Here is a 14,109-nt window from a genome sequence, read left to right as displayed (position 1 = left end):
TAAAAAAAAAAAGTACACTCACCTCCTGGTAGGAATCCCCACTGATACCTAAAAAGAAACAAATGACAAAGACCTGTTAAGAAACAGAATTTACACAAATGTTTGTATCCATAAATATAAAGTTTGTATTTTCCATTGACTGCCCTGTTATTTCTAGATATCTTAACAGGCTGTCTATTAGGCAGTTTTTTAATCAATCTTTCTATTGTTATTATTTTACTATTTTTAGCAAATCCAAATCTAGAGAAGTAAAATTAGCTAAACTTGATCAAACAAATAAAGATTTTTAAAATGTTCAATTTAAATAGTATTGTTGTACGGGTAGTCCTCAACTTATTGTACAATCTTTCATTTTGTGACTGTTCAAAGTTAAAATGGCAATGAAAAACTGCTTATGAGGATTGCCGCATCCTCATGGTCACATTAAAATTTGGATGCTTGGCAACTGGCCTATATTTATGTTGCACTGTCACAAGGTCATATGGTCAACTTTTGCTATTTACTGACAAGCAAATTCAATGGGGAAGCCAGATTCACTTTACAACCATGTTACTAACTTAACAACTGTAGTAAAAAAGGTCATAAAATGGAGCAGAATCAGTGGTGGGTTGGTCCTGGTTCTGTCTGGTGCTATAGAATCAGTAGTAAAACTTGCGGGAGGCTCCACCCATCTGCCCAGACATCATCAAGGTGCTTCTGCGCATGCGCATAAGCGCACACACTCCCATTGCGAACCAGTGGTAAAGGTACGTAGAACCCATCCCTGGGCAGAATTAATCTACCAACTGTCTCACTTTGCAACAGAAATTTTGGGTTCAATTGTGATCATAAATCAAGGACTATCTGTATTTTCAATCTTACAATTTTTTTTTCAAAATTCTAGTATCTTTCCATGATGAAAGATGAATAGCAAGTATCTTTTGATTCCTAATTGTACAACTGATGAAAAAGTAATGTTAGCACGAAGATTTTTCTGGAAGAATTCTTTCAGTTGAAGGAAGCTCCATTAGTCATATCAGTCACATTAAGTGCAGCTTGACACTTTCTGCTTGGGCTATCATCAATACTGACCATCACCACTTCCTGACTGCCGACCTCTTTCTTCTTTCTATCCCAGGCCTATTGGAAATGTCTATATTTCCCAGCTACAGTTCAAATCTGATGTTGGTTCCTCCAAGGCATCTAAGTACTTTACAACGAAAGGACTCCAGCACCTGGATTTATTTTAGTAACAGCCTTAGATCCAATTGATTGCACAGTCTGCTGGGAATATTTCCCTCCAAGAATTGGTTGGTTACCTTGAACTATTGGGCTGCTATGCTCTCTGTTAATTGGAAATTGCTGGTTTTTAAAAAAAAATAATACTGTGAGGCCCCATTAAATCAATGAATATCTTCAAATTTAAAAAGTCATGTATTCAACTCTGATGCCTCTCACTGGGCACCCTTTCCATTCCTGCCCAGATTGAGTAAACCCTGCTACCTTTGTTTTCACACTCCTTGCCTATGCAGCTCTAAACTTTTCTTTAACTGTTTTTTTTTAAGTCTTTTAAGTTGCAAGTTATGAAGAATTTTGTTTTTAAGAAACTGAATGATTTGTTCTTCCTTGCTACAAAGGTTCTGCTGGTCCTATGACCATAGTAAGAATTTGATTTGAAGTTTCAGTGGATTTTCAAAAGAATGTAAAAGTGAAAGAACAACCTGTCCCTCAATGCTTTGATTAATGTAACATCTAAGGGAGAAGAAAAAAATAAAAAGTCAATGTTAGTGTCCAAAAAATTATGTGGGAAGGGATGTGAAAGAATCCATTTTACAAACAAGTGGGAAAGTAACTGGGAGATAAAAGAAAACTGGTAGATGGGTCCAGCCAGTGAGATTTGCCTTTCCTGCAAGGGTGGAAAAGAGAAAAAATTAGAACAATCAGGTTTTGCAATGGCCATTGTTCAGTCTAAGCTCCAGCCAGACACTGTTGATAACTCATTGAAATTCAGATCGGAATTTCTGAACTTGGCTTTAAAAATAGCCAGGAGCAGTACAGAAGAAAAGTAGTTGTCTCTGAAGTGCAGAATTGGCCATAAAATCACCTGTAAATTGTTTATCTAAAGCAAAAATGAGCCAACTTTTGAATTTTACTTGAGAGGTAGCATTTAATATTTACTTGAGAGGTAGCATTTAATATTTAAAAGGACCCACCCAAAATCAGTAACCAGGGGAAAATTTTATAACATTAAACATTATAATAAAATTAAAAAATAACAAAAGTAAATATAGAGAACTTCAAAGGGAAATCATACAATGACATTTCAGTAGCAATAAAGAAGGGTTCTAGAGCCATATAAGGATTTCTCAACACATGCTTTCAATCATTTTGTTATCTATCCCAATATAAAAGCCGATTCAATTACACATATATGACTTGGATCTTAGTTTAAGAGGAAAAGGTATGATATAAAAATTATACTGAGCCATGGGGTAAAACTATATAGGCCTCAAGGCTTTTGTCAAATTTCACTTCAGCATTAACAAACTGCTAATAAATTATAGTACTTTTTCCTCTTTATTTTGGCTTGAATGTAATTCCTGGGTTTCTACTGTTAATATTTCCATGAATGTAGTCCTGGAAAGTAATGTTACAAGGTCAATATTTGATTTTGTTCTTTTTTTTTTTCATTCTGATAATATTTTACAAAAGGATGCTTCACAATGATATGAAAGGACATAGTCAGAAAATGGTAATCAAGTACATGCTTGATTAAAGCTTTGAAATATTTTGAGGAATTTTCTTGTCAAATAATATTGCTCAGAATAGTAGTAAAATGACATTTCTGCCATATTTTTAAAGAGAAAATAAGGCCTAATGGCTAAGGCATCAGACTAGATACTGGGAAACTGTGTCCTACATTAAGCATGAAGATTGGCTAGGTGATTTGGATTAGCACACCTCTCAAGCTTGTTATTGTGAGCAAAATAGGAGGAAATAGTTTTCAATATGTTTGCTGACAAGTTATTTATAAAAATAACAAAGGCAGTAAATAAACTCTGAAATACACATAATCACAGAAACATAAGGAAATCTCTCTCTGTGTGTGAGTGTATGTGTGTGTGTGTGTGTAATGTATGATGCAAACTACTACACTAAGAACAGGTTATATTTACTTGGCTACCGTAGCCCATGCCTTCTGAACACCCAGTTAAAATACTGTAGTATTCGGAAGTGATCCGGAAGTGTCGCAGCGTGACTGGCTGGAAAATAGTGAGCTCTGACGAGCTTCGCGATAATCCAGCCAGAAAAACCGCTGTTGTGGGGTCTTTGGACCAGAACCATCTTGGAGGGACGGTTAAGAAAGAGATGCACCTCGGAAGACCAAGAAGAGCAAGCAAATTCCTCAAAGGATAGGAGGCAGCTCTTTGATCCAGCGGCGGGGGTGACAGCCATTAAAACAACTGCTCTAAGCTGGGGCAACTGGACTAAGATTTGTGCAGGAGTGATGTTTGAGGGAAGTATTGTTACTGAATGAGTGATTGGCCAACTCACAGGTAAAAAGAATTTTTTAAAAATCTTAAAAGAAGTCCCAGCATAAATGGTTAATTGGCACTTGGGAATTTTAATTGGAGGGAAAAGAATAAAGAGGAAGTTAAAAGACTAAAGCCCAAAAAAGAAAACTTTCTACCTGGACTTAAAATTGGATCTGAAGAAATAAAAAATATTACAAGAAAAAGAAAACCAAGAGAAACCACTTTTTAACAATAAAAGGAAAAGAAACTGAAGAGAAAGTACTTTTTATGTGGATTTAAAAGTGATACTTTGTTGCCTGGGGATTTGTGGATTGGAAAGAGACTTGCTGGAGGAAAGAAAGCACTACAACAAATGATTTAAAAATTGAAGGAACAGTAAGAATTTTGACTACTGTGGAAAATTTTAAGGAGTACTTGTTTAAACAGCTGGATCCTGAATTTGAAAGGAAGTGAAAAAGAACAAAGCCTTAAACTGGAATGGTCTAGACAAATATTTGAACTGGATACTAGTTGAAAATTTTAAAAAAAGGGAGACACTACATGGACTTGAATTTTAACTACACATAAACTAGAATTTTAAAAAAATTGAATTGACAATATGGAACATTGGGAGTATGAGGAACTAATGGAGATGTTTAAGAAGGTGTGTGAAGCATTTAAGGGTGATAAAGAAGTGGAAGCCTGGTTAGAATACAAAAAAAAAGATGAAAAAGAATATAAATGAGAAGCAAGAACATAATGTTGAAGGGGAAATAATTGAAGATAAAAAGATAGATAGTTACATTGGAATTGACATCCCATCCACCAAAAGAGAAGGGAAAAGAAGGAAATGGGAAAAGACTGAGGGAGAGAATTAAGAGGGTAACAATCTTAAAAATTAGAGAAAGAATTCAGGGGAATAGATACAACAAATATAAAAAGAAAAAGAAGAAAATGGGAGAAAGGGAGAAAAATATTAAGAAGTGGAATTTTGGAGAGACCTAAAGAAAATGGTTAAAGGGGGAAGAATAATGGAGAGAAGGAAGGGAAATAAAGCACTTATTAGTTGATTTAAGGGAACTGTGTTAAGAGTAGAAATTGTATGTAAGAAGCAAACGAGAAATATATTGTTTATTGTAAAATGGATAATAATATGAAATGCAAATTAGTTTAAATATGAAACTAACTGAAATTAAGATATGAAATTAAAATGCTACTAAATGATATATGTAAGAAGCAAAAAGAAAGAAGTATATTGTTTATTGTAAAATGGTTTAGTAGACGTAATATGAAATGAAGATTGATTTAAATATGAAAATAACTGAAATTAAGATATAAAATTGAAATGGTAGTAAATGAGGAAAATAATTAACTGATATTGGAATAAGAAATTAGAAACTAAGGAAAATAATAGGTGGAAGGTTAATTTAATTAAAAGGTTTTAATGTAAAATGGAATAAGTTGAAATACATTGTTAATAATCAAAAAATGTGATGAGGATTTTGAGAAATATATTTAATAAGTGGAGAAAAAATTGAGGTTGCCTGGATACCATTGTGGAAAATATTGAATTGAAAATGAATACAACAATGGAGAGAGAATGTAGAGGGAAGAAGGAGCGGAGAAGAGAGGAAGGAAAGAGAGGAATAGAAGAAAGGGAAAGGAGAGGAAGAAAGGGAGGGGAAACAAGAGTAGGAGAGAAGGTTAGAAAGGGAAGAAGGAAGGAGGGGGAAAGGAAGGTGAAGTAGAGGGGGAGTAGGAGAGGAGGAAAGAAGAAAGTAGAAAAGGATAGAAGGGAGGGAAGGGAAAGAGAGGAGAAGGAGAAGAAGAATTGTTGTAAAACAAGGGAGATGAAATGGTAGAAAAGCAACCCTGAGCATGCACAAATTAATATGAAAGTTAAAAGATAATATATATGATTAACAATGAATAAGAAAAGATAACTAATTGAAATAATGTTAAGAAATTAGGATTTGAGGACAGATGGTGATGCTGTTTATATAATAAGTATAGTCGTATTAAGATAAAAAATAGGGAAAAAGAATATTTTGGCAGAAATTATGCTATCTAATGTGAATTTGGATATGGTAAGTTGTATAAGATATGATACGGTCAATACTCGGTTCATAAAGTATGTGTGTGGGTGTGAAAGAAAAAATCAAAAAAACTTTTTTTTTTTCCAGGGCAAAATTTTTTATTTTCCATAATAATTCCCACAATTTGACCAGTGTACAATACAATCACTTATCCAACAATCGATCCTATACTCAAATTATACTCAATCAGGGCTGCTCGACCGCCACTCCCTCCCTTAATCCTTTCTACCCTTCTCATCCTTCTTCGACTTTCCCCACTATCCTTCTCCTCGCTTTCCTACTTCCCCACCTCTTTCTCACTTCTCACTACCATCTTTTCTAACCCTCTATCTTCTCCTCCTTCTTCTCCTCCTATCCTTTCTTCTCCCTCCCTTCTTTCCTACCTACCTACCTGCCTACCTACTTTCTTCCTTCTTTACTCCTCTTTCCTTACCCTTTCCCTTCGGGAGTGGTTACCGAGCAGTCCCGACTTTACACCATTCCAACTTGTTTAATTTTACCATTATTCCTGTACAATGGCAATCAATCAATTTATAATCTTCCCCTTCCCCACCGCCATTTCCCCCCTCTCCCCCCGAGACTTCCCAGAACAGAATACAGGGTATTGTAACTAACAAACATAATCTAAAATATAACATAAAACATATTCCATTTCACACCATCACACCATCACACCATCACACTATCAATTCCCTTCTTTCTTAAACTCTAATACATAGCAATTCCTAATTTCACTCAAAAACTAATTGATATTTTTTAATCTGATACTTATTTTGAATATAATCAATCCACTTTCTCCATTCCAAAATATATTTTTCTTGTATACAGTCTTTCAAGTAGGCAGAAATTTTTGCCATTTCTGCTAAATTTGATACTTTACTAATCCATTCTCCAATTGTAGGTAAGTCTTCTTTCTTCCAATATTGTGCAATCAATAGTCTTGCAGCAGTTATTAAATTCAAAATCAGTTTTGTCTCTATAACAGTGCAATCTGGAATTATTCCTAATAAAAAAAACTGTGGAACAAACTTGATCTTTTTTTTCAAAATGTTCTGCATAATCCACCATATTTTAATCCAAAAGGCTTTAACTTTTTTGCAAGTCCACCATATATGATAATAGGTAGCATCCTCACAATCACATCTCCAACATTTTGCTTTCACATTTGGATACATACATGAAAGTTTTTTAGGATCTAAATGCCATCTATAAAACATTTTATAAAAATTTTCTCTTAAATTTTGTGCTTGCGTAAATTTAACATACCTCACCCAAATTTTTTCCCATGTTTCTAACATTATAGGTTGTTGAAAATTTTGTGCCCATTTTACCATACAATCTTTAACCAACTCCATTTCTGAATCAATTTCAACCAATACATTATATAATCTCTTTATATGCTGTTGACCTTGATCTTTTATTTGTTTTACCAAATTATCATCACTTTGCCTTATACCAATTTTCTGATCTATTTTCCATCTAGATTGCAATTGTCCATACTGGAACCATGTATAATTTCTCCCTTCATCCCTCAATTTCTCCCTAGATTTTAACTGTAATTCCCCTTTTTCCATAGTCAAAAGCTCTTTGTAAGTGATAACCTCCATTTTTTGTAAGATATTTATATTCTCTATCATATGTCTGGGGATGGTCCATATTGGTATCTTTCCATCTAATTTATATTGATATTTTTTCCAAACCCTCAACAGAGCACTTCTGATCATATTATTCTTAAATGTCTTATCAATTTTCTTGTCATATATTACATATGCATGCCATCCATATAACAAACCATAACCTTCTATATTCAAAATCCTTTCCTCTGTTAAATTAATCCAATCAGAAATTAAAGCTAAAACAACTGCATCATAGTACAATTTCAAGTTAGGCATTTTTAAACCCCCTCTTTCCCTAACGTCTTGCATTATTTTTAACTTTATTCTCGGTTTTTTACCCTTCCATACAAAATTATTAATCCCTTTTTGCCATTCTTGTAAATTTGCATCTTTCTTCAATATTGGAATCATTTGAAACAGAAATAAAAATCTAGGCAAAACATTCATTTTTATAGCTGCCACTCTTCCCAACAATGATAATTGTAACTTCTTCCAATTCTCCATTTCTTTAATTACTTTTCCCCACAATACCTCATAATTATTTTTATATAATTTTACATTCGATGCTGTAATATATACTCCTAGGTATTTAACCTTTTTAACTACTTCATATCCAGTTATTCTTTCTAGTTCTTCCTTCTGATGTGTATTCATATTTTTAATTATCATTTTTGTCTTCTGTTGATTCACTTTAAACCCAGATACCTTACTATACTGATCAATTGTCTCCTTCAGATATACAGCTGAATGTATTGGTTGAGATAAAGAAACAACCAGATCATCTGCAAACGCTCTTAATTTATAATCTTGATTTTTAATTCTAATTCCTTTTATTCGATCTAAACCATGTATATTACTCAATAATATTTCCAAAGTTAAAATGAATAATAATGGTGACAAGGGACATCCTTGTCTAGTCCCTTTCTCAATCTTGAAAGATTCTGTTAATCCACCATTTACTATTATTTGAGCTGTTTGCTTTTGATATATAGCCTTAATTGCTTGAATAAAATAATCCCCAAATTGCATTTTTTCTATTACTTTAAACAAAAACTGCCAATCCAATCTATCGAAAGCTTTTTCCGCATCCAAAAAGAAGAATGCTGCTGAGACCTGGCTGTTTCTTTCCAAATATTCAAGTAAATTTACAATTTGTCTCATATTATATCTCATCTGTCTCCCCTTAATAAATCCTGTTTGATCATTATGAATTAATTGAGTCATCAGTGGCATCAATCTATTCGCTAATATCTTAGCAAATATCTTATAATCAGTATTTAAAAGCGATATTGGCCTATAATTCTCTGGTTTAACACCATCTCGATCTTCTTTAGGTATTAATGAAATAAAAGCTGTCCTCCATGAGGGAGGAGCTTCTCCTCCCCTTTGTATTCTGTTAAATAACTCCTTAAGTGGTACAATCATCTCATTTTGTAAATTTTTATAATAAGTAGTTGTCAAACCATCTGTACCTGGTGCTTTATTCGCTTTAAGCTGCTTAATTGCAAACACTATTTCCTCTGAGGAAATTAATTGATTCAACTCTTCCCTTTGATCTACTGTAATTTCTAAAATACCGTGGTCCTGTAAATATCTATCTATATCTTTATCATTAATCACATCTCTAGAATATAACTTAGTATAATATTCTAAAAAAGCTTTTTTAATCAAATTTTGCTGATATACTTCCTTACCTCTATATTCTATTTTATCAATTATATGTCGTTTCTGTTTCTTTCTTAATAAATATGCTAACCACCTTCCAGGTTTATTAGAATTATTAAACAAATTGTGTTTTACATATTGTAAATTAGATGCCACCTCTTCTGCCATTAGTATATTAAATTGACCTCTTAATATATTTATTGACTCTTTTATTTTACTATCTCCTGGATTACATACCAATAACTGCTCCTTCCTTTTAATTTCCTCTTCTAATTCTTTTCGCCTTTTGTGCAATCTATTTCTATATTTATTATTCATCTCTAATAAAATTCCCCTCATATAAGCCTTGCTGGTGTCCCAAACTATCTCTATAGGTGTCCCTTTATCCATGTTCAAAGAAAAAAATTCCTTCATTAGAATTTTACATTCATTTACATTTTGTTCATATTTAAACAAGTTCTCATTCATCCTCCACGACCTCCTGGCCTCTTTTTCCCGATCTAGCTCAATCCAAACCGGGCTATGATCAGACAAAGTTCTAGAACAAATTTTTGTCTTCTTCACTCTGAAAAACAAATCATTAGTAATTAAAATAAAATCGATCCTAGAAAAAGATTGATGTCTGTCCGAAAAAAATGTAAAATCTCTCTCTTTTTCATTGCGTTCTCGCCATACATCTCTCAATTCTAAATCTTCCATCAAATCAAAGAAGGCCTTTGGCAGTTTTACATGATTGGAAATATTTCTAAGACTTCTTTTATCTTTCTGGATATCCATCACTTCATTCCAATCACCCATTAATATATAAGTTTTATAATCCCAAGATGTTATTCTTTTATGTAAAAACTTATAAAAATTTCTTGTTGTTGATTTGGTGCATAAACTCCTATTAAAAGTATTTTTCTCCCCTCCAATAAAAGTTCAATAGCAATATATCTTCCTTGATTATCCGCCTCAATTAATGTTGCAGATAAATTACTCTTTATATAAACAACTAGTCCATTCTTCTTTTCTGTAGCAGATGCAACAAAAGATATTCCCAATTTTGAATTTATCAAATAACTCCTTAAGTGGTACAATCATCTCATTTTGTAAATTTTTATAATAAGTAGTTGTCAAACCATCTGTACCTGGTGCTTTATTCGCTTTAAGCTGCTTAATTGCAAACACTATTTCCTCTGAGGAAATTAATTGATTCAACTCTTCCCTTTGATCTACTGTAATTTCTAAAATACCGTGGTCCTGTAAATATCTATCTATATCTTTATCATTAATCACATCTCTAGAATATAACTTAGTATAATATTCTAAAAAAGCTTTTTTAATCAAATTTTGCTGATATACTTCCTTACCTCTATATTCTATTTTATCAATTATATGTCGTTTCTGTTTCTTTCTTAATAAATATGCTAACCACCTTCCAGGTTTATTAGAATTATTAAACAAATTGTGTTTTACATATTGTAAATTAGATGCCACCTCTTCTGCCATTAGTATATTAAATTGACCTCTTAATATATTTATTGACTCTTTTATTTTACTATCTCCTGGATTACATACCAATAACTGCTCCTTCCTTTTAATTTCCTCTTCTAATTCTTTTCGCCTTTTGTGCAATCTATTTCTATATTTATTATTCATCTCTAATAAAATTCCCCTCATATAAGCCTTGCTGGTGTCCCAAACTATCTCTATAGGTGTCCCTTTATCCATGTTCAAAGAAAAAAATTCCTTCATTAGAATTTTACATTCATTTACATTTTGTTCATATTTAAACAAGTTCTCATTCATCCTCCACGACCTCCTGGCCTCTTTTTCCCGATCTAGCTCAATCCAAACCGGGCTATGATCAGACAAAGTTCTAGAACAAATTTTTGTCTTCTTCACTCTGAAAAACAAATCATTAGTAATTAAAATAAAATCGATCCTAGAAAAAGATTGATGTCTGTCCGAAAAAAATGTAAAATCTCTCTCTTTTTCATTGCGTTCTCGCCATACATCTCTCAATTCTAAATCTTCCATCAAATCAAAGAAGGCCTTTGGCAGTTTTACATGATTGGAAATATTTCTAAGACTTCTTTTATCTTTCTGGATATCCATCACTTCATTCCAATCACCCATTAATATATAAGTTTTATAATCCCAAGATGTTATTCTTTTATGTAAAAACTTATAAAAATTTTCTTGTTGTTGATTTGGTGCATAAACTCCTATTAAAAGTATTTTTCTCCCCTCCAATAAAAGTTCAATAGCAATATATCTTCCTTGATTATCCGCCTCAATTAATGTTGCAGATAAATTACTCTTTATATAAACAACTAGTCCATTCTTCTTTTCTGTAGCAGATGCAACAAAATGTATTCCCAATTTTGAATTTATCAAATATTTCTGGTCTAATGTTCTAATATGTGTTTCTTGTAAACATACAATGTCATTTTTAAATTGCTTCAAATAATGAAATATCTTTCTTCTCTTTTGTGGTGAGTTTAATCCATTAACATTCCAAGATAAAAGTCTAATTGCCATTATCAGCAATCGGAAACTTTTGAAGCACCAGCCGCAAATCATATCTTTCTTTGGGCCTTGCTCCTCCCACTGTTTCCGTCTTGGTAATAGCAGATTGAGCCTGTTGAGCCTTTTCTTCTTGTTCCTTGAGTTTGACAGCCGTTCTTGTCATCCTTGGCTCTTTTGGAATCTCTGATCCCAACTTAGACACATCCAATGCTTGTAAAAGGTCTTCTTCCATTACTATCACTTCTTTTTCTTTAATTTCGCCTTCCTTTCTCCTACCATCCAGAGATGGTGGACTTCCAGCTTTAAGCACATAAGCATAAAACTCTCGTGCTTTACTGACTGTATTAAGACGATGTGCTTTCCCTTCATAGTAAACTATTATACCAGTTGGAATGTCCCATCTATACTCAATCTGATGTTTTTTAAGTTCGTTCACCAAAAAAGCAAACTCCTTCCTACCTCTCAACATTTTGGGGGGAATTTCCTTTAGTATTAAAATATCTTGGCCAGCCGCTTGAATCTTGTCTCCTTTAAAAGAAGCTTGTAAAATCTCATTTCTCACTGTTCTAGTAGTAAAATAAATAACAATGTCTCTCGGAAGATTTCTTTGTCTTGCTATCCAGGAATTCACACGATAAATTTTATCAATATGAAAAGCCACATCTGCTGGCCGAACTGCCAAAATCTCTGCAAAGCCCTCAGAAAAAATTTGCTTCAAATTCTCTTGTCTATGTTCTTTCAGGCCACGTATTTGTAAAGCAAGTTCCATAGCTCTATATTGTACCAAAACAATTTCATCATCAACTTTATCCATTTTACTTTGAACTACCTCAATCTTATTTTCCAATTTTAAATTAACTTTCTTTATTCCTTCTACTTCCTGCTCCAGTAAAATCACATTTGATGCCAGACCCTGTACTGCTGACACCAAACCTTCTTTGACTTCTTTATTTCCAATTTGAATTTCTAACATCTGTTTTTTCATCTCTGAAATTTCTTCTGTAATTAATTTAAACTTATCTTCTATCTGAGAAGTTTGCAAATTCATAACATCATTAAGAGATTCTTTCATAAAATCTTTCAGATTATCCTAAAGGGCTTCCAAATTTAGTGATTTTGTATCTGCTGTATGTGCTGGAGAGACTCCCGGTGTTGATGTTCCTGGGGTTTTTGTAACAGTTGTCTTTAATTGTTTTGCTGCCATCTCTTAAAATTTCTCTTTAACTTAATGTTACATATAAATCTTCTAAGTCTTTTTTTTAAAAAAACAGTCTCAATATCTCTTCTCCCTTCTCATTAAATTTTTTTAAAAAATCTCCAGCTGGTCTTCAGCAATAAACAGCAAACAGTGAGAATTGTAACACTTTCGTTTTCAACTGCGTAGCTCATTAAAGAACAACCGCCATTTTCGCTTTAAAGTCAATTCCAAAACTTAAAAAAAAAATAACACGGAATTGATTTAATTACTTGCTTTTATAGTTAGAGCTCTCCTGTTTCTGTTCAGTCCGGTATTTACTTCTTTAAGTTAAAATTGGTCCCGGCAGTTGGTCGCGGCAATTAGGTCTGCCAAAGCAGGAAAAAAGCCTCAGATCTGGAGCGCTTTGAAGTTCTGAAGGGGCTTAACCCTTCGAGCCCCCTGGTGTCTTCCAGGAGTTCTAGGGAAGCTCTACCTCTGCTTCTTTCGCTCACCTCCTCTTCTTCACCCGAAGAGGGGGAATTTCAAACTGCTGGACAGGTGATTGTCGCTGTCTTAGCGGTCCAACACGATCCAGAGGTTGGTGATCAAACAGATCACCTCCATTGCCAACGGAGCCAACCAGGAAGTCCAAAAATAAAAAAAACTTGATTAAAAAAAAAAGAATACTGTAGTATTTTATACTTAGGGCTGATCTTAAAGAGTTTTCAGAAATTAAAGTACCCACTTTAATTTAATTTAATTAATTTAATTTAAACCCACATCCTTTGAATGATCAACACTGGGGACATATTGCATCAGTTTTGTAGACCCTACATTGGTAACCATTGGGTTACCAAGATATCTGGTCAAATTTTATTTATTTATTTATTTTGTCACATCATACAAAAAGATTATATAGTATATAAACATATATATGAGTAAATGTTAGGAGGTATAAGCATATATATATATAGGAAGAAGAAAAGAAAAACAATAGGACAGGAAGGCACATTTGTGCACTTATGCACGCCCCTTATGGTCCTCTTAGGAATGGGGTGAGGTCAATAGTAGAAAGTTTTTGGTTAAAGCTTTTAGGATTATGAGAAGAGACCACAGAGTCAGGTAAAGTATTCCAAGCACTGATGATTCTGTTACAGAAGTCATATTTAAGGTACTGGTGTTGTTCTATAAAAGCCTTATATGGCTTGGCACACATATGCTTTCATAACTACATACTCCCATCATTATAAACTCAACCAGTTAGACATACCAAGTAGAAACTGCTGCAAATCTTTCATTTTGGAGAGATTTGGGGAGTTGAGGAGAGAGGCTGCTGCTTCTTATTAGCAGTTCTGACCATGTGGATCAGCCTCCCTATGGATATCAAACCAGCTAATTCTCTGTTGGTCCTTCAGAAGTTGCTTGAAGACCAATTTTTTTTCAGAGAACTTTTTCCTGTTATGAATATTGCACCTTTAAGTTTATTTGCAGTTTATTTCTTATGATTATTTTTCTATTTTTTGGTTGCAGTTTTATTCCTACTATAG

At 33.2% G+C, this 14,109-nt stretch overlaps 1 protein-coding gene across 1 annotated transcript in view; it reads right to left on the bottom strand.

Annotated features, from left to right (window-relative positions):
* The window catches only part of SKAP1 (src kinase associated phosphoprotein 1), a 566,058-nt gene that overhangs the window by 489,363 nt on the left and 62,586 nt on the right, over positions 1 to 14,109 (bottom strand). The window contains exon 3 of the mRNA XM_058181982.1: positions 23 to 48. Within this exon, the coding sequence (XP_058037965.1) occupies positions 23 to 48 (26 nt within the window). The remainder of the gene's footprint in view (positions 1 to 22; positions 49 to 14,109) is intronic.

This window comes from Ahaetulla prasina, chromosome 4, assembly GCF_028640845.1.
Source record: "Ahaetulla prasina isolate Xishuangbanna chromosome 4, ASM2864084v1, whole genome shotgun sequence".
In the NCBI taxonomy this organism is placed as follows: domain Eukaryota; kingdom Metazoa; phylum Chordata; class Lepidosauria; order Squamata; family Colubridae; genus Ahaetulla; species Ahaetulla prasina.
This window is presented reverse-complemented; position numbering and strand designations above follow the sequence as displayed.